This window comes from Protopterus annectens, chromosome 9.part0 (assembly GCF_019279795.1).
Source record: "Protopterus annectens isolate FY-2018-M chromosome 9.part0, PAN1.0, whole genome shotgun sequence".
In the NCBI taxonomy this organism is placed as follows: domain Eukaryota; kingdom Metazoa; phylum Chordata; order Ceratodontiformes; family Protopteridae; genus Protopterus; species Protopterus annectens.
In genome coordinates, this window is record NC_056743.1 from 678,520,712 (window position 1) to 678,543,487 (window position 22,776).

General features: G+C 40.6%; 1 protein-coding gene across 1 annotated transcript in view; it reads left to right on the forward strand.

Annotated features, from left to right (window-relative positions):
- Positions 1-22,776, forward strand: part of LOC122811438 (suppressor APC domain-containing protein 2-like) — a 225,395-nt gene that overhangs the window by 158,920 nt on the left and 43,699 nt on the right. The window contains exons 3-4 of the mRNA XM_044083281.1: positions 5,964-6,110; positions 6,264-6,365. Of these exons, the coding sequence (XP_043939216.1) occupies positions 5,964-6,110; positions 6,264-6,365 (249 nt within the window). The remainder of the gene's footprint in view (positions 1-5,963; positions 6,111-6,263; positions 6,366-22,776) is intronic.

A 22,776-nucleotide genomic window follows, 5' to 3' on the forward strand; every position in this document is an offset into this window, starting at 1 on the left:
AGCAGGCAGGCACAGTCCACTTCCACACCATTAGTTCAATGTACCTAATAGTGTTTATCATTTTGTTTGCATTCCTCAGTCAGTTAAGTTCTCTTTCTTTCAAATTAACCCTGGGATTCAAAAAGGGATTAAAGTCATAATGTGGATGTTTTACTGCTGGTGGTAACCCTTTCTGATTGATAGACAGACAGTTCTGCAGTGATTCTATGCAGCCTATAGAATCACGATAGCAGACTACCCCCCCCGGCTTATCACAAATATTTATGAGGCATTCTGGGGAATATATGGTAATGAGTCATGTGCTGTTCCATGGAAAAGCTTACATAAGTGATTTATGCAGCCAAGCAATTCATAGACCTACTTGGCTGCATAAATCAACCCCACCAGCTATGTTAATTAACATGGCTAAATTACAAGGAAGTGTCAGGGAGTTTAATAGAAAGGTAGTGATATGTGTGTGTGACAGTGTGTGTACATGTATGCAGCAGTATGAGTAGTCTCAAGTGTGTGTGCGTGCGTGCATGTGCGTGCATGTATGCGTGTTTGAATGTGTGCATGAGTGTGGGGGAGTGAGCGAGGAGCTATGTGTGGACTATCAGTGGTGATTATTGCAGCCAAGTACTTCTTAGTATAACTACTGTGCTTACATACAAATTAATTGATAATAATTTCTTTCCTCAATGCAGCTAATGTTTCTCTGAACTCCTGTTTTTTGTGATCACTTTAAAAGATCCTTTTTGCCATAGGACTTACCACTTGTGTTTGAAATCTTTCTGAATCTTGGCCTAAGTTTTTCCTGACTCATACTTTATACGTTGTAATTATGGTAATACTTTACTCTTGCTAGTCCTCCATATCATTTGTATTCAAGATGTAAATAGGTTTACTGTCACATCATCGACATGCAGATGGTTGAGTCTAGCTATGCAATTCCCACATATCGATAGTCAGAATGTTGAAACCAACATTACTGACTTTCTGAACTTGCCCCCTTTCTTGACCCGTGTAAGCACTTGTTCCTGGATCTGGAGTGGTAGGGAGTTTTGGGGTTCTATGTTTTGTCGAATATGCCTGTATTTTGCATGGAGATTTTCGGGGAAAGGTTGTAGTCATTATTCAATTCGATCGCCTGTGTGTCAAACATATGATAGTAAACCATATATGCATCTATATGTATCTATATATCTATATATAAAACACTCAGCCACTTCTATTACATAACTAGTCTGTCAAGTGGCTTATTTTATGGATGTGCAAGAACCAAGTGCAATAATAAGGTAGCTCACCTACCACCCCATCTGAAGTGAGGGAGGTAGGAAGAACCTGGCATAAATGTGTTACCACTTTGGTGGGTACTGCAGGTGCACAGATCAGTAGAAGTAAGACTTACAGTGCATATGCATTTTAACCAATTTTAATGCTTTGAAATAGGCACTCACACCTTATGTATTGCAGTCCTTGTTGTGTCAGTGTCGTGCCCGACTGCCAGAGGGTCAGAAGTGCAGTGCATAAAAAAATCGGCAATCAATCGCAGAAGATGTTGCTGTGTTAGAGCAGATCTGTACTCTTTCAAGATGGAGATGAGTAGCTCTTTAGTGTCATTTTGTTTATCCTCCATAGTTGCAGACCTTAGCTTGGCAGATAGATCAGAATTTTGGGTCATAGCAGTCTGAGGTGGGTAACTGAGATGGCCATAAAACCAATAAGAAGCTAGAAAAAGATATAATTAGAAAAGGCAAACTGTGGTGGCATAGAGAGATAAAGCCCTGACTATGAACCCAGGTCTGGCCCCCGTGTCTCTGATAGACAGAGGCAGACAGTAATGCCCAAACTAACATACTCTCCCCATATAATGTCTAGAAGCTCCCTAACTAACATACCACCTCCTAATAAATGCCCATGATATATAGGAACACATTTGAGTTGGATTGCATGGTTAGGCTTTTAAAGGCCCTGGTGGTCATAGCCTAGGATATACACCTATGAAACTATGACTGTAACTAGGTGGCCTGAGATCAATTGGCAACTTAGGCTACTGATGGAGCAGGCAGGGAGAATGGATGGGTCCTTCCTGGCATGACAGTGAGATGGAGATGCCCATGCACAGATCACTCACAGGAGGGTCTGGGATACAGATATGTATACTGAGTGTGGATGTTTAGTTCAACAAGCCACTGATAGGGAGACTATACTCATGTACACAGAAACAGGGACTGCATGTCCCACCAGCTAGGGATGGCGTGAGATTCAGACCAGTAAAAAAGAAAGATCTCAATTGCCAGGATGCAGGTGAAAGCACAAACTACCTTGTGGTTAACCAAATGACAGTCCTCTCTGGACAGCTCTTGCCCTAGTAATAATATTTATAATTGCTAACAGAAATGTGTTCTTTCCAAGCTATGTGTTAGGTACATATATTGAACATCCAGAAATGCATTCTTACATATAAGTATCTGCATATATTGCATGCAAAGTAATTCATTGCAAAAAAATGACAGTATTATTGTGTTGTATTAGTAACTATATATATGATGTAAGCATTTTTATCAGGAACTTTTTGCCCTAAAACTCCATTAAAAAGGGGCCAAAAGCCCAGCCAGACCATTCTAGCTACCAAATCAAAAATAAATAAATAATATTTTAGAATTACCTCATTTCCAGTCATTTAGATGGCTTCCCTACTTAATATAGTCCACTTTGCAATGCTTTGGCACTGCTAACTGCTCCGGTATATATGCTGTGAATTGCAGTGTGATTACTTGATATGGTGTCACACAACTATTGAGGTTTGGATAGTTTTCAGGTGATTAATACATGCCACATATTCTTCCTGCTGTTTGGTGTAGGTTACATTGCAGCTTAAGTGTATCGTATGGTTTGAGTCTAGAATCTACTCGCAGTGCTCTCCTTCCAGCAATTGGACTTTCGGGCTACCCGCCAACATCTATGACCTGGAAATGCTTGAATCATAAGATCTTAGGAGGCTATTAGGCTAAAGGCCCTATAGCCTTTTTGAGCCTAGCCATTCATGCCCCAGTTTTCCCAATTATCAATGCCCACTGGCTAGAATTGTTTTGGCATGTGCCTGTGACTTAGGGCATTTACAAAATGACCCTGTCCATAAATGCCACAAGCTGTCAATTTGTAATTTCCCATCCGTTGGTCCAAACTGTGTTTGAGTAGGCTTAGAGGAAAGCTCTGTTTCACATGAATGGGGAGCCTGTTCTAGAGAAGGGGAAGGGGCAATCTCTGAGACACATAACTATCCCTCAACATGTTTTGTTTATGTCACAAACAAGGTTTAGATTCTTAGATCAGGTAATTCTAGTGCTGTTTGTTTTGCAAACATGTAGCAGATTCATCAGGGCTGGATCAGAGTATGCCTTGTGGGTTAGGCATAAATTGTCCCTCAGCAGTCTGCAGGTGACCGAGTACAGAGACAGGGCTTTGAGGCAGTCTGCACAGGACATGTTATTTACACCTTGTATTATTTTAGTGAGGAACCTCTGTGGCCACACCACTTGTTGCAAATGCCTGGTCAGGTACATGCCAAAGGGTGCATTGTACTTGATTATTGGTCTAATGAGGGTGGAATATAGTGGGACTATGATCTCCTTAAATCTGAATGCCATGCCCTTACTTATAAGTTGCACGATGTAGAAGGATTTTCTCACTACCATGGACACATGGTGATCAAATTTTAGATTACTGTCACCCTGAGTTCCCAATTCCTTACCACAGGGTCTGCTCCTAGGACAGTATTATCAGTGTTGTATTTTCAGGGGTAGTCATCTTCCCAAAGGATATAATTGTGCATTTTTTGCACTGAGTTTTAAGCCATGGTTCTGGCACAAGTTACTTGTCTGTGTCAGACCTTCCTGTAGGATATCTACATCTTTCAGTGATTGCACCTAGCTTGCATAGATCAGCAAATTTGGTCAGTCAAAGACCCTGTACATTTACTTTGACTTCTGAGAAGTATATTCCAAACAGGTGAGGTTCTAGTACTAACCACTGTGGGACATCACTAGTAACAGGCCTCCCGGTAGGGGGGGGATCCTTCCAAACTTCATGTGTCCTATCTGTGATCCATTTGGCTATCCATTGGGTGACATAGGGATTTATGCCTAAAGTTGTGAGTTTGTCTATGATACCCAGGTGGGGTACTGTGTCAAATGCCTTTGCCAAGTCCAGGAAGGCAGTATGTACCATTTTGCCCTCATATAGCTCTAGTATCCTTTTCAAAGAACTCCAATAAGTTTAGCATGCATGACCCGCCCTTGATGAAACCAAACTGGAATGATCCCATGTTTGAAGATTTCCTATGTCATTGTTTATCAGGTCCACAGTAATTCTTTCCATGGCCTTGCATATAAGACTGGTCAAACACATGGGTCTGTAGTTCCCTGGGTCAGCTGATGGTCCACCTTTGTGTAGAGGGATGACAGTTGCAGTCATCCATTCCCTAGGGATGTAGCCTATCTGGATGGGGTAGTTGAACTAGTGTGCCTGTCAGGTCATGTTTCTAGCTTTTTAGGAGGTATCCTGGGATATTAACCCAGTGTCCTTATTATCCCACTAGTAATCTGTGTTCCTTGCTGGCAACTCTGTCTCAGCTGCCAGTGATAGGGTCCTTACTCTGGTTTCTTTTATTAGTTGACAAGCAAGGTTCATAGTCTACTCCATGACATCACAGTGATTAGCAATCCCTCATATACTCTTCCTATTAATGACTGGAATGTTCTGTCCACCCTTAGTTGTTGCCCAGTGTGTAATTAATACTTCTGCCCCTCTACTATCCCAGATCCACTCACAATCTCAGCCAGCTGTTACAGGTACACCTGATTGAATACAACCCCATCGGCACCCTCGCTGGGGTCCATAATGGACCTTTTTGTCATACTGTAGGGCTGCCAGTTCTGTGGTGCACAGAAGTCAGCTTATCCTTTACTACCTTATGGTCACCTTTCATTCTCATGTCCCAAATCCTACTTCACTGTTTTCATTCAAGCTACCACTGTGGTGGAGTGGCCACAAACCTACTGTCATGAATTCCACACAAAAAATTGCTGTTTTAGTGGATTAGGCCTGTAAACAAAAATATATTAAATGATACAGGAGCTTCACACTACCACTATGTAGCCCATGCTTCCAATTTTTCCTATGATGCTACAGCCTGTGGAGTGCTGCTGCTGGTCTCTCCATTCAGAGTAGCCACTGGCTAGATACGATCCCAGCTGGGCAGATGTTTTCCAGTGAAGCCTGAAACTTGTGCTGTCACTAATACCATATGTGTAATTTTGTCACTTATCCCTCACCAAAGGCACATTTGTCTTGCATGTTGTCAATGACACATTGCAGGGGGGAGAGGTTGTCCCAGTCATCAATGGTAGCTGTTTAGCAGTGACTCTGATGTTACCCAAGAAGTTGGGCTGTACTGTGAGCAGTGACTGTTGCTGTGTAGCCTGAATCATCACATAATTATTTAGGTTTCATCATGCTCCATTATTAGAGTGTGACATGCAGTAAGTAACAGGACCAGTAACGAGACTTGGTCAGTGGTAGCTTAAAAGTCCATCATCTTGTTGACCTTTTTTCACAAAGTTTCCTCAACAGCTCTGGTGTGTGACTGTTACAGTTTTGTTAGTATGATGACTATCCTCTCCCATAAATGTAAACTGTTGTTGCCCAGAGTAAACTGTAGCAGTGTTATTACTGGTGATGTTTTAAGAGATAGACACTCCTGTTTCAAAAAGACTGGTTTCACTATTATTAAACAAATGATCTGCCTTAAATTCATAGTTAGTGACAGCACATTGAAATGAAAATTTGATGATCTCAGTTATGCTGTGTACTTTCTTTTATTTTGAGATGCATGCTGACTTGTCTACCTTTCTATTTACATGTCTGCTATTTTTTTAAAAACATTCAGCAAGTCTAACTGTAATCTTTTGTTTTTTTAGCTGAAGCGAATGAAGGAACTAGAGCAGGAAAGAGACATTCTGCACCATGGTCTGCAGATGGTAGAACAAACTCGGGAATGGTACCACCAACAAATCCTTGATGTCCAGGAGAAGCAGAGGCACATTGGCCAAGACATGGCAAACAATGTAAGGAAGTTGCCTTGAAACAGACACTCATAACAATGCAAATAAATAAATAAATAAATAAATAAATAATGTTAAATAATAGTGACAAATATAGGCAATGGGAGCATGTGCAGAATTCTCTGTAAATGCTTATTTTGTTTTTGTTCTCCCCAGGATTATTTTTCTGATCTACACAACAACCGTGGTTGCTTACTGTTGGCTAAAATTCAGGAAGCAAATTTTTACCTCAGTGGTCTCATTTCCTCTACAGGAAAGGTGAGCAAAATGTGTGTCTCTGAGTGTGTGTGTGTGTGTGTGTGTGTGTGTGTGTGTGTGTGTGTGTGTGTGTGTGTGTGTGTGTGTGTGTGTGTGTGTGTGTGTGTGTGTGTGTGTGTGATGGGGGAGGGAGCATTAAGTCAAGGTTTAAATATAATGTGAAAAGGTTTTCCTCCTGATTATTACCTCCATAGAAATTTGCAGGTCCAGGTTTTGATGGTGTAAACCCAAATCAAAATGTTTCTTCACCCAAAAAACAATATGGTGCACAAGTTCCTGTACAGGAAGTTAGGATGACTGTCAAGAGAAAATGGTGATACACATTAAACAAAGACACCTCATCGTAATGATGTGGCACTCCTGTGCTCTTCCTGTGATTCATAGCCATGCATTATCTTTTCTCTTGGTAGGGAAGTGACTTCTGGCATATGCATAACCTCAGAGTTGAGATGACAGATTGCCATGATGTGGAAATTAGCAGCAGGTAGAGAGGTTGGCAGACACATGAAACAATAGAAACATTATGCCTTTACACTTGTAGCAGTGACTGTAAAACTCAGGGACAACAGTTCTAGCTGGGAGTCTTGCAGGTGTGACTTGTGCGTTATGTGACCTTGAACTAGTTGTTTAATCTCTTTGTTCTTCAAGTTTGCACATAGGAATGATAAAAATTACATTCTGATTAGTACACCTTCTTCTTCTTCTTGCGGCTTTTCCCAGTTAGGGGTCACCACAGCAGGTCACTTGTCCGCTCATGATTGGCAGTGGAGTTTTACGGTGTTGATTTGCCAGCCCGGTGCCCAACCTTCTGCAAAAGGCACACACACGCACGCACTCACACCTAGAGTGTCCAATCCACCTACAGCATGTCTTGGGATGTGGGAGGAAACCGGAGTACCCAGAAGAAACCCATGAGACCACATGGAGGACATGCAGACTCCGCACAGAAGGCACCCCAGCCGAGGATCGAACCAGAGAAGTTCTTGCTGTGAGGTGACAATGGTAACCACTGCACCACCGTGGCCGCCCCTTCTGATTAGTACATCTCTCAACCCAAAAATATATAATTAAGTTTAAATGATTTAAACAAAACCAACAATTCTGATAATTTATCAGATAATTCACTGGAACAATGATGATATTTGAACAATGTGATGTCTGCCAATTTGACCATATGCTTGCATCAGTCATTTAGAGCAGCATCTGTATGTTCTTCTGGCCAGATCTCTTCTCTAAGAAAAGCTGGGCATAATGTTGGCATTGTTATGTCAGCGTTGAATGAAACACAGTGGCGAAGAGTGGGTAGAGCAGTAAGACCACCCCCCCCCCAAACTGAAGACAGTCCTACAGCAAAATATCACAACCCAAGTTCCTTATGTTTTTATCCATTACTTTTATTGGATATTTCTAGTTAAAAATATAATGTAAAAACAGCACAAAACTGTTATTTAGGGCCATTGGGCATTTGCTGAGAATGTACTGCCAAGTAACATTATACTGGTGGCACAGCTTTGTTCTAAGTGGTTGGAGCAGTTTTAAAGACCAGGGCCAATGGCATTCTCAGCATACTTAGACCTTTTTCTGACTCCATAATGGGTAGAATCTTGCACCCTTCCTAGAATGTGGTCCATTCATGCATAGGGTTTCCACCATAATTGCAGGTTAGACTAAGGCAGCTTGCAAAATTGTGAAGACTTCAGTAAAGTAACAGTAGAAGAAAAACAGACTGTACTAACACAGTAAAGACTGCAGCTAACAGGCAAAATAAAGGATCATGAATGCACATTAGGTATAGCTATGTCAATCTGTGCTGCTTTAGATTGTACACTCTTACATACTAACAAGTAAAGGCCAAATCTATTTTCACGTTTAACAGCCTACATTGTTGGCCTCTATTCTTCATTAACATAATGCACAAAACCAAAAGAAATCACAGGTAACAGTTACCTATCTCAACATAGTAAGCACATCTTTAGTCCTCAGTTTGGTCAAAGCAATCTATAGAAACAGTTGAAGGAATCTTGATAGTTTTTTTATAAAATCACTTAAACATCCAGCACACCAGCGAGGTCAAAATCTGAAGTCTGTAAGGATTAGATGACCTGGTGCGTTCCTGTGGTATAGATGAATCCAGGTTAATAACCCAAAGTATGAGTCAGTCATAGTTTTGCTTTAGATGAAACTTACGAGTGAATGTCATGCTAATGATACACAGAGCTGGACTATAAAACAGATTTAACTGTATATCTTTGTATTTAGTTATGTACAAATACATACAGATTGCAAGGGGAAAAAGACCTTTAGTCCATCAGGTATGGACAGGTGTTGCAGCTAGCCAAATGCAACATCCACCTCCTTTTTTGAACCTGCCTCAAGCATCTTTAACCCCATTTGCAGATCTATACTTCACCAGTTATCCTGCAGTGCATTTTGAGGCTCCTAACACCTCTGTGTGGAATAATAGTTCATGATACTGCTCTTAAAATGTCTCCATTTGCCACAGCATGTGCTCTTAAAACAGGCTTAGCCAACAATTTATGTACCCAAGGCTATCCTACTGATTTGTACCAGAAAGTGGTGCTATGGCAGGGAACCCTAATATCTTCCTAAAGATGGGTGAATGGGCTGCTTACCACTCAGTTTTACACCTCAAATTTGCTTCATCAGGTGCCTGAGCTGTGGTTGAATTCCAGTCATAAATATGATAGTTAGGTCCTAACCTCTGTTTCAACAAAGCTAGCCATGTTCATAGAACCAGAGGATCATAGGAAATACAAGGTAATTGAGCCTTGAGACTATTTATGCATTTCAGAGGGAGGACCTCGTAAATGTCAAAGTGACACAGTATACATGGCGTATAGGGAAGATGCCCTGGCTACACCCCCAAGCAACTCAGGTTTAGCTAAAGGAAGGGGCACAGGAAAGTATAGGAGAAAGTGGCTGATCTCACCCTTTTGGGAGTAGTTGGCTAAGCCCTACCACAGGAGTACCACCTAGTGTAATGGACAATACTATACTCCAAGGCATACAGGCACTGGAACACAAACCTGACCACTTCTGCTAATTATTTTTACTGTATTTAATAAGAATCCTGTATTGTTTGTTACATTTATTGCACTTTAGTAGAGTTTCAAGGATGAACTGTTTCCACTGCTGCTGTAGTACTTAATTGCATTCTGTCTGCTAGTTGTACAGGACTGTAATATATGGACTGTGTGGTCTCCTTGCACTTGAGCTCTAAAACCAACATTTCTACATTAAGAAGGTTTCTGACTGCACTTTTGTGACAGAGGTGTGCTGTAGCAAACCTATCTGAGTTGGGGGCTACTGTCTGAAAGCTTTCCTGATTGGTCTGTAAGCCTTGTTGTTGTAAAACTTGTTTTTCTGATCCTATATAAGCCCAGTGTTGCACTAAGCTGCTCTCCATGCAGAGGCGGTTAGCACTGCTGTGTATGGATGAACACACTTTCAAGTTAAAATTTCCTTTAGAATAACTGCCTGTGCAACCTTCCCCAGTCCACTTGCTGCTCTAGGTGTATATGAGTTGAGCACAGAGCAACATCACCTTCTTGAATAGCTGAGTTCACATTGAGTATCGCACCCATTCTTCATCCATATGCTATCATACCTGTCCAGTTAAATCTCCCTACTCTTCCCCCTTGTTAAACTCATAGTAAAAAACCTGAAGTCATGGATAGGCACTTTCCTGCTATCTCTGTGGACAGCCTGGTGGGCATGGACATCCTGAGGCAAAGTAACAACTGTCTTATGTACAATGATAGGCACTTAATCGTAAAACAAATAGATGCAGTTACACTAATAAAATTGAGACACGACTCTCACATACTGACAAATCCAATGACAAGCAGGATGTCAGCACATGCACATCATTTCCATGACTAAATAAGTTCTTGACACATGAGCTCACATACGCGGAGATGCTCACAAGTAATTTACCAAAATCTCAGATACCTGCTGTATACTGCCATCAGAAACCACATTCAAACAAAACCAAGTCAACACCAACCACTACACATAAAAATACACATCACATTGTCTCCACAACCAAGCCCCTAAGGCAAAACACCACACATTCAAACATCTTGGTCATAGGAGAATCCATTGTGAGACACACAGATACGCCCCTCACCAGGATGGATAAAGGGGTCTATATTAGAACACCAAAGTTCTAAAACTTCGAATGTTCTAATATCGACCCCTATTCAGTGAACGCTTAAAATATCAAACATGCAGAACAGCAAATTTTTTCCCAGGGAAAAAAATTTGCTGTTCCGAAACAAATATACACAACACAAGCACATCGAAAAAAGCAGCAATCCACACACATACACTTAAAATCCTACATCTAACCCTACACTAAACTGTACATACACTACTATCTATCCACTTACCTTAACCCAAACCCTAACCCTAAGGTCCGTCACTGTCGCACACTCACCTCACCCGCTCCCTAACCCTAACTGACCTACCTCACCCTACCCTAACGTCCATCACAATCGCACACTTACCTGACCCACGCCCTAACCCTAACTCACCTAACCCATGCCTTAACCCTCACGTCCACACAATTGCACACTTACCTGAACCTGACCCGTAACTTTCCACCACAGTCCTGAAAATAGTGAAGTCACAGAAACAGCCAACCGAATTCTTTCCCTAGGAAAAAATTCGGTGTTCTGCAGCTTCGCTGTTTTCAGAGTTTGCTAAATAGGAGTCGATATTAGAACATTCGAAGTTTCAAGACTTTGATGTTCTAATATAGACTCTGAATAAAGAGAGGGTTACAGTCAGTTGCCTGTCAGGGACCAGGATTCACCAGATAATATAGGCACTCAGGTTACTAAAACATGGGTTTCAGTATGACTTAGTTATAGTCCATGTGGGTGTGAATGATGTCCCTGGATTATATGAAGAGAGACACGAAGGACCCCTCTGAATACATACCACAAGTGGGTATGAGCCTTTTATTGAGCAATATTCTACCCTCACCATGAATGATACCACAATGCAAACAGAAAATTATTGACTTTGATAATTAGCTTAGCTACTGGTGTCATTCCTAGGGGTGCAGTGTTTGTCTGCCTGGGACAACATGATCCACAGATAGCATTGCTTTGCCAGAGACAGTCTGCACCTGTTGCCACTAGGCTTTTCAATACTGGCCAAGGCATTAGCCACCCCCATAGTGCCTTTTTTTAGGTAGTACCAAACCAACAGATCTACCAAGGTAACAAATTATTCTAATGCCAAGCTGAAGGTACTACTGATCAATACTAGGGAGTCTTTACAAGAAACTGCACTCCCTGGAAGCTCTACTCATCCTGGACAATGGTGACATCTGTGCACAGAGATGTAGTTCAATGCTGCAGAAGGCACCTTAGCAGTGCATGACTCCAATACCTATCACACATTTAGACCACTCTCTGAAAAGGAAACAATGAAAGGAGGAGGTGTTTCTGTTTACATGAAAAAACAGTCACACCTCAAGATTGGTCAAGCAGGATGTCTTGCTTGAGCTACTCCATGTCCGGCTCACCATAGGCCAGATCCCCCACCATATCATTGCTACAGCTCACCAACTCCCCAACCATGAACCATGAAAACCACTCCAAATATCTGAAGTTACTAGAATCACTAACCATTCAGCCCAACACACTGCTCATGGGCAATTTTAACTACCCCTTCATAAACTGGGAAACATACATTACCACTAACATGCAGGCTTAGAGATTTATGGGCTTTCTCAAAGCAAATGCTCTGAACAGCTGTCCTGCATTCCACTAGGGGTTGAAATATCCTTGACATAGTACTCATAAACATGTGGGAGCATTGCACCCCCCATTGTAATATCCTCATTAGTAAGATCAGATTATAAAGTGGTCTCCTTTGAAATAAATGCAGAGGTAGAACCCCCATCAAACACTAAAACTATAAAGAATTTTTCAAAGGCAAATTACCTTCTATTAAGTGATAGCTTAGGTAATTTTAAAACTCCCCCAACCCCCAAAACACAGGGGCCTATGCAGAAGTATACAAGAATGTCCTGTACAACCACTTAAACAACTGCATAGAAATGGCAGTACCTGACTGAACTAAACCTAGGTCTAGCCAGAAAAAATAAGAAGTCGCGCTGGTGGACCCCTGGCATAAGCAGGCTGTACAACAGAGGGAAGAAAGTCCTGTCTAAAAGTAAGTGGGAGGGTGCAAAACATAGAAAAAAATCCCTCAGCAGTCTCAGGGAACTAGTTAAATATTCAAAAGCTAAATAAAAGACTAAAATAGCCTCCCAAGCGGGTCTATATTAGATCACCGAACGTTTAAAAAAGTGAACGGTGATTAACTGACGCTATGTAAGCGAAAGCTAGGGAAAAAAATCACTGTTTCAACAAAAAAATAAATAAATAAATAAAACACTTGAAACGTTACATTACATTAAGTGGGGGGCTTCGCACCCCACACCCCCCGTTGTGGGGGGCTGCTCCCCCACACCCCCCTACTTAAATATACCAACTCTGACAGCACACTATAGTGCCAAAAACAGCAAAGTAATGAAGCGGCCAAGCAAACTCTTTTCTAGGGAAAGAATTCACTTAAAAGCCGCTTCGATATTTTGCCATTTCAGGCTTTTGAGTTCGACCAAGATGCATTCAAAAGAATGCATCTTCAGTCTTCTAATAGGGAACCTCCCAAGCAAAGGATAACCACAAAGCATTTTTAGTTATATCCGAAATCATAAGGGAAACACTCAACAATGTGCTGAGTTGGCTGCAGATGGCTCTACTTATACTCAGCCAGAAGAAATAGCAAACCTGCTGGCCGATAACTTCAGCTCAAATTTCACCCTTTCATCACCTCTGGTCACTCCCCATGAAATACCACCTACCATTTCTTTGCCTGTTATCACAAAAGGACAGGTATCACTGCGCTGACTAAAGCTGAAAACATGACGTCAATGGGCCCTGATGGAGTCCCAGGGTGCCTATTAAATAGCTTGAAACATAACCTAGCAGACTCACTCAGATCTCTATTTAACCATAGTGTCCAGACAGACTTTTGTCTCTGTAGATATCAACCCCCCAAAAAAAAACACTGTATTGCTAGTCTCTGCAAGGACCGCAGAATCACTTCTTAGGCATATACAAGTTTAAAACCCGCTTTTGTCAATATGACTTCTTCATTGTCCCAGTAGAGGGGAGAACAGCAACAGTCATCCATCTGCACAAGGGGGGACCATCAACAGACCCAGGAAACTACCAACCCTTAAGTCTGACTAGCCTCATATGCAAGGCTGTGGAGAGGTTAATCATGGACCTGATTAACAATGACATAGGACATTTCTAGACTCTAGACCCAACCCAGTTCAGTTTCGTCAAATGCAGATGCTGTCTGCTCAATCTGGTGGGCTTCTTTGAGAAAGTCGCCAAGACCATGGATGAGAGTAAGATGGGGCATACCACCTACCTTGCCTGGGCCAAGCCATTTGATGCAATACCCCACTCAGGTATTATAAAAAATCACAGCGTGCTGTGGTCCACTCAGGTATTATAGATAACTCACAGAATTGGGCATAAATGGAAAAGTCACCAGATGGATAACCAAATGGCTAATGGATAGGACACATGTTATTAGAGTGGGGGAATCTACATCCAGCATGAGGCCAGTCACCACGGCAGTACCACAGGGCTCAGTGCTGGGACCCTCCTGTTTGGGATGTACTTCTCAGATGTCCAGGCAATGTAGATGGTGTTCGCCTGACCAAGTCTGATGATGACTGCAAGTTGGGTGCAATCAATGACTCCCCAAACAATGTTGATATCCTACAAAAAGGACTGACACAGACTAATGACTGGTGCCAGGGCCATGACTTCAAACTAAATGCAAAGAAGTGCATATTAATACCCTTTGTGAAATGAAATATCCCTGCAAATTACAACATTGATAGTACCCCCCCCCCAAAAAAAAGTGGACCTAGTTGTGAGAGATCTGGGTACTCAGATAGATAGATAGTAATCTGAACTTTGACCACCATGTGTCCACAGTGGTGTGAAAATCCTTCTATGTGGCTCAGCTTATAAGTAAGGGCCTAGCATCCAGATCAAAGGATGTCATAGTACCACTGTACTTGGCCCTTATCAGACCAATAATCGAGTACAATACAGCCATTGGCATGTACCTTGCCAGGCACCTGCAACAGCTGGAGCATTCTCAGAGGTTTTTCGCAAAAAAAAAAAAAAAAAAAGTATAACCAACATGTCATATGTGGACTGATTAAAAGCCCTATCACTGTATTCAGTTTCCTATCGATTACTGAGAGGTAATCTATGCCTGACCTACAAGGCAGTCTCTAACCTGCCCTGATGGAAATGTTGCATATTCACAAAACTAACTGCATGAAGGTTACCAAATCCAAGGATTTTCCATGACCATCTCCAACCGCAATCTTGACCAGTGGATGGGAAATCACAAATTCACTCTTGGAGTGGCACCCATGTCCCTTATGGACACAGGTAGTCTATAACAATTGTCAAAACCTTGTTTGCTGACCCTTGTTACACTTCTCCTAGGGATAGGAAGTTGGATAATGTCTGGGTAAAACTGTCCAGGCTTGTTAGGGCTGTTGAGCCATTAACCTAGTAATTGCTTGTGAACCTATGAACCAAAGCATGCATGCCTTCTAGTGAATCTAGTTTAGTTTATCGAAGTTTTAAAATGTCAAAAGTTTTAAGACACCGAACAACTAGTAATTCTAGTAATGTAGAAGGTGTCCATTTAATGTTAGAAATTTAAAAAGTTAAACACATTTGTCCTTAATGGTTTCATCAGAACTAAGCTTTAGAAAGCAATATTATCACTTTTTGTAGAAAATGTTCCATTTGATCTTTCAGCTTCAGATTCTTCCTTCTTTGCAAACACATTACATCCAATGTCTCCTTTAACTTTTTTTTTCTTATTGATCCACAGTTATAGCATATTTCTCCTCTTTTTCAAGTATGCTTTTCATTAGAAAGAACTCATTTTCCAATAAACCCCTATTTTACGTTGCTGTTTCCTGTCAGAAGTAAGTCTGTAGACTGATTACTGCTGCTAAGAACTTCCTTAGTTGCTTCCTTTGGGGCAACAAGAAAATGAATTCTCTCTAACAAAACGCATACCTGAAAAAGAGGAGAAAGATATTATATAAACTGCAGGTTAAGAAGAAAAAAGTTAAAGGAGACACTGGATATTCAAGTAAAAAGTTACAATATTGCTTTTTAAAGGGTTTGCTATCAAAAGATTGAAATTCATTTGGTCTAACGTTCATTTGGTCGACACATTTGGTTGACTAATTAATATTAAGTAGTTCATTTGGTCGACAGACAGTGCTGTCGATCTTCTTTCGACCTTATGTTGACAACAGGCAAGGAATTATCCTTGTCAGCACTGTTGTGCCATCCTAGAGTTTAAATATATAAGTAGCAGGGGGTGTGGAGGGTGTAGGTGGGCAAAGCCCCCATGAAAAAACTCTAGTCTTAGTTTGAGGTGTGTGTCCACCATTTAAATGTAGACATTTTGGCCTTGATATTATGACCTGTCGAGGTAATAATTTTGACCAAATTAATTTCAATCTTTTGTTAGTAAACCTTTTTAAAGACCGATTCTGATTCAAGTTCATTAAGGATGAAAGTGCTTAACCTTTAAAGTTCATTGTTCAGTGCAGTTGCTGGTTTTATTTTATAACTAACAAGAATCCTTTACGTTATTCTGCAGCCCTAGTAATATACAAGAAGTAAGGTAGCAGTGGAAACAATAATACACTATGAAATTATTTTACTTACTTATATTGAACTTGACCTGATGAGTATCCAACATCCAGTACAATAAATAAGGAAAGAAGTCCTCCATCCCATTTCCCTAAATATAGGTATTTAAAGTAAAAAAATACACCTTTCTTTAGTGTATTTCTGAAGTCTGTATTTCAATTTACAACTACTTAACAGTATGTAAACAAGTAACGCCATATGCATGTGGAGTAATTATAAGAAGGTGTGCTGTTGTTATAACAATAAGCAACACCCAACAACTTTGATAAAACATTTCAAGAACACTAAATGTGAGTTGCACTTCAAAGGCTTACATAGGAACAGTAAAGCAATTTCCTTTGCTTAATGATTGCCTCCTGCCTGGAAAGGTTTAAAGCGATGCCCTTGATGATTCCACAATGAGGGGATGAAGTGGAACACACCAAGGACTGGAATCAGCGAACAGTATTTGCTGGGGGAAAAATGCAGAAAACACATTTTAAGTGTTTTTTGCAAGGGGGACAAGCCCCCCCCCCTGCAACCCACATGTAGAGGGCAACCCCAACGCCCCCTGAACTTATATATACCATATCCATAGTCACCATCTCAAAGAAGGGGGAAGGTTCCACCAAAAAGGGCTTCACTGCCAGCACAACTTGCAGGTTGAATGTTGGACAATTACAGCTTGAGCATTTAGTCTTCATCTACCATAGGTTACCTGCCCTACATCATTAATTCCTGCATGAAGTGGGTTACATCAACATATGATTATTTTCAGACTGCATTTTCCAGACATGTCAAAAGTATTTTTCACATTTGTTTTGTGTACTCTTAATTGTATAGGTTACAGGTAGCTGAATATCTGGTCTTCTAGGAACTAGGGCTGTACCAAATAGGGGGTTAACAGTATTCGGCAGAATATGAATAGTTGTACCAACTATTAGGCTGAATACGAATATGAATGCAATTAGTTGTTTTAGTCAAATCATGAGGCAAACTAAGCACTAAACAAAATAATTAAACAGCAAATCAAGTTTTGCAAACTGTTCTGTGCTGTGTTCTGTTGCCTGTGCACTACGAGGAGGGCTAAAAGTAAGAAATATTGTGCATGTATATACATTTAACTCACCACAAAACCAAAAAACAAATATAAACTAAAAACCCACAACAGAGCCACGACCAAATAGCTGTCAAAGCTTTTACTGATGTTACCAAGTAGCTGTCAAAGCTTTTTCCTGATGTACATTTAAATCGGGAATACTGAATTAGCTTTCAAAAACACCAATCGTTCCATGTTGTCAGCATTAAGACAGTTTCTTGTTTCACTGAAGGTATCACCAGCTGTACTAAAAAGACGTTTACTTGGCATGCTTGTAGGTGGTGCTTCTGCCATATGACACAATATTTGAAATCTGGACATGTTAATTTTCCACCAATTCAGTGGGTTAGTGTCTCACAGAACACAGGGCTCTGTCATAAAGTTGTTCAGTTCTGTTTCTATCGAGACAGAATTATCACTGTTCAGTGCCCGAACAGGCTGCAACTGATCCCAAGATGACCAAAAGTCCTTGTCTTTTTTGTTGCTGGTTGTTCATTCACTTCAGTCACTTCAGAAACAACTTCAGATGGCTGATTTGTAGGCTGAATTGACATTGGCTGACACAGTGATGTTGCAGTAATGTCTGTTTTGGCTTTTACCTGCTGCACAGGTGTCAAGAAATGCTGCTTGAAGCATGAATCCAAGCCAGCTGAAACTGTGTAAATGACATTTTCATACAAGTCGGAACATCACCTTGTTAATGATGTTATCAGTTCGCTAACTGTCTTTTTGATACTGTTATTAGCTACGTCTTTCTGTAGATACAAGACAGCCTGAACAGCTGGTAGGATCATTGAAAAACAGGAATTGTTGCAGCTTATTTCATGTGTTAGTTGTTCAAATGGCCAAAAAATTGCAGCAATTCTTGCTGCTAAAGCCCACTGGTTTGTCGTCAGGGACAGCTCCTTGCTGCATTTGTCATCACATTCAGCAACGTACACAGACACAGCTCTCTTTTGCTCCAACAACCGATCCAACATCTGATGCATTGAATTCCACCTGATGACAATGTCTTGATGAAGCTGATGTTTTGGTATACCGAGTTCTTCTAGGATGGCGTGAAGGCATGAGGTAGCATTTGAAGAGTGTCGAAAATACATGACAATGTTATCAAGTCGGCAACAGATGGCTGTGTCAGAATTGCATCATTCAGAGCCAGCTGCAGAGTGTGGGCAAAACAACTGACACTGGTCAAATCCACATCCTGTAATGCTTTGACAATGTTGGCACCTCCATCACGTAGAACCAAGTGGACATATTCCAGCAATTCATCATCTCAAGTAGAGCATCAGCTAGTCAAGACCCAGTGTGCTGTCCATCAAATTTTTGACAATGAAGGACAGCAGATCTGTGTGCAAATGTGTCATCAATCCAATGTGCAGTTAAGCTCACGAAAGATTCTGTTGTTGTCTGTGCCATCCATGTGTCTGTGGTCAGACAGAGAAATCGTGCTTCACTGATAGCAGTCTGGACATGGCCCCACACTGTGTTGTATATCTCTGGTATGATTTTTTCAGTGAAGTATTTGCGGCTTGGTAACACGTTTCTAGGCTCAAGTACACCAATCAATTCGTTAAAGCCTCTGTCATCATCAATTGAGTATGGCTGGATGGCGATCACTTTTGCGATGGCACAATGTATTTTGTTCACCTCAAGACTATGAAGGGACCATGTTTTTTCTTGCCAATCATGTCACTCAGGTTTGATGAACCTTACTAGTCTGCTGAGTGTCAGACGTCCCACTTGCTGTTACTGCTTTCTTCTTGTTAATGACTTCTTTGTATTCCTCAGGACGCTTATAGGACAAATGTTTATTTAGTGGAGATGTTGTAAATGACTTTGCTGATCCACCTCCGTGAGAGATGACTGATTTGCACAACTGGCACATTGCTTTCATTTCGTCATCACATTTCTTGAAATTATTCCAAATTGGACTTTGCTTATCCATCAGTGAACTATCCAAATGTAATCTTCACTTAAGTTACAGCTATAATACGATCATACAAAAATAGGCTACAAGGTAACACAGTGTCAGTAGTACACTGATATCTCTGTATTTACAGCCCTGTACATCAGTAAGCTCACTGGTGCAGCCATGACCTAGCATGCACAGGCATAAAAGATTTAACATGATGCCAGCCACCTCGCTTCAATATATTCCACCACATCTTTTTTTTTTTTTTTACACAGCATCCCATTGATTCCATGTTAAGATAGGTAAAAGCTTACCAGTAAAACTATGTTACTGACGACCCACCAGTTGACGCAGACCATGCTGTCGCTACAGCTACAGACTGGTTGCACCAGTGAGCTTACTCATGTACAGGACTGTATATACAGAGATATGCGGACACCTGACCAGTATTCGTATTCGGTCTGAGCGTCAATATTTGGCCGAATACCAATAGAATATTCGGCCTGCTATTCGGAACCAAAGCGAATACGAAGTGAATATTCAGTACAGCCCTACTAGGAACATCATAAATGTGCTAGTAACAATGACAGTTAACTTTTTTTATTCTCAGCAGTTTAAAATAATTTTGAAAAAGTTTCTGGCTTTAAAAAACAGACCTGCAATGTTCTTGAAATTGGTCCATTATGATCAGTGTACTACCTGCATAAACAAACATAAAAACAATAAATGAAAGAAAAAAACATCAGCTTATGAGCCTTGCATTTTGATTTATCATAGCAGACACTTGGTTTGTATAACAGAACTTGTCCTGGTCTTTAAGTACTTCTGCATGGTCTGAATAAATTGCTTAACATTTTTAGGATTTATAGTTACAAATGAATAAATTATCATGATCAGATTTTATACTTTTAGCAAATACAGACATTAGCATTAAATCTGTTTAATATCCTTTTTGTCATCACACTTGCTTATCATTAGCTCCCTATCTCCACTGAGTCTCAGATCATTCATTACCTCTAAATGGCAATGTGGCCACCGTCTAAGGGAAACCAAGATCTAGATAGGCGTGGTAGTTGTTAGGTGCTTCAATCATTCAAGGACTTTCAGCCATGTGTGACCTCATCCCCCTTTACAGGCCATGTGAACTAGTAGCCCAAGAATTGGGGAGTCCACCTCTACAAAGAGGCCAATCATAAGCAGTGTCCCTCAGGGATCAGTCCTCAGACTACTCCCTTTTGGCATTTACTTCTCTGAAGTCATCGTTAATGTCAAGGACCTCTGGCTGACCAAATCTGCAAATTATGAGCAGTAATAGAATACCCCACCGACACTGCTGTTCTCCAGGAAGGGCTGATACAGCAGGGTACAATCGGACTTGCATTTAGTCTTTGCCCTGTCTGAGCCCCTATTGCTGCCACTCCTGATCTGTCCCTGCCTTGGACTTAACCAGAAACTGGCCTTAATTCAGATGGGCAGAGAATTACTAATTAACCTCTATCCTCACTTATAGGGGCTGACCTGAGGACACACATCACCATAAATACCTTCTGTGCTCACACCTGTGAGTAAGTGTTCCCACATTTATACAGGAAGAACAACAACTGTTGGCAAGGGAGCACTGAGCCCACCTCTCTGTTTTCCTGATGTATCTTCATCATTTGCAATTCATCACCTGATGGTGGAAGGCAGCCAACCTGACCACTGTTCCCTGCCTCCGTAATGGGCAAGCCATTGTCAGACACGTATTCCTATCTGCGTCCATCCAATTTCTCCAAAGCCTGAGTTGCTAATCACACCAAGTCTCTGAGTTACAGTCAGGGCATTGTCGCTGCACTCCATAGAGTCACAGTCATTACTAGCAAAGTTTCAAATTAATTGTCATTAACAAAAATTCATTTGCATAATTAGTAGGACATAATGACTTGCTATGAATGTCATAAAATTAGTGAAATTATCTGAAATTAAGTGCTTTAACTAGGTTTGAAATACCTTATCCTTGGTTACTCTTACAAATATTTATTGCCTTACCTCTTAGCTACAGCAATACAGTTCTAATGAGACATCAGATTTAAAGAACTTAATCTTAAGAAACATAGACTGTGGAGGAGAATATTTAAATGTATTTGTGAACTTTTTGTGTTTTGTTTATGATTTTTTTCTCTCATAAAAAAGATGCTTACTTAGTATGGCATACATACTGAGGTATGGTAATGTAGCATAACAAATATGCAAGAATTTGCAAAATCAAAAAAAATTCTACTGTTCATTTTAAATTTAATGAGTTTTCATGAGATTTGGTTACATTACAACAGATGATGTACTGAACTGTTCTGTCATGGTAGCACAGATGTCAAGAGATTTCATGAGATAATTGTAATACAATACTACCAGTCACTCTCTCTCACACACACACACACACACACACACACACACACACACACACACACACACACACACACACACACACACACACACATACATGACTGTCAGCAGGACAGCCCTTCCTATCCACAGGAGACACCGCACAGTTGTTTTTCCAGTCTCCACCTGAGACATCAACCTGTCTACGTGCCCCTGTCCATGAGCCCTCCCTCCCCCATGATAGGTACACCCATTGCCACTGTTTATGACATCAAGTGCTTAAGCTATTATTTGAATTTGTGTTATCTTGGGAAATAGTCAGGGCTTTATTCTTCTCTGTCATTGACACAGACAACATGCAGCAAATTTCTGTAGTGAGTAGGGAGTCATCATGAATTCTGAAATGCTAAATGGGAGGTAATAAACATCTATGATTCTTGTTTTAAATAAATTGTAAAAGGAAAGTATAGCACCCGGGTGTAGATAATTGATTGTTTGAACTCTGTTTATGCATACTTAATATGAAGTATGCACTTCTGCAAATGATTATGCTCTTCAATAGTTTCTGAAGATGAAGTCACAGAACAGTCCATCCATAGTGTGACAAGACCTTAAAGTCATCAATAAGAGGTCATGGTTAGATGGGTAAATACCCCAAAAATGGTTGTGTGCTTAACTGATAATTGAAATGTTTGTTACCTGTAGAGATCTCTAACTTACTCAAAACTGGACAGCTCCCAAGGTTGTTTGAAGTTTGATAAAAAAAAAAAACATTTTGAACTGCCTTAATACTGACAAAGATTATGTCATTTACTAGTATCAGTGTTGTAAGGGGGGGGGGTTTCCAGATTCACAAGCATATGGCAACTCACTGATATCCAGGACATAAATTTGCAAATTACTGAAAATAAACTACCATAATGGCAAGTTGTAAGTAGTATGAGTTATCAAATGATATCAGAATTAGTATATGTTTTTTTTGGATACAAATACAAACAGGTTCACTTCCTTTCTCTACTAATACAGACATGAAGTATATATTCTGATTAGTCTAAATCTTCCTAATACAGACTGTACGAAAGGTGCTTGCAGCCGTTTGTGCCTTTTGCAGCTAATGTGTCATCATTACAGGTACTCTTCAAATAAACTGAGCATTTGTCATGTGATCTGTAGCTGAAGCAAAACAGTTTTAGCAACAGCAAGTCATGTTCTTCCACCCAGAGACAAGGACAAAAC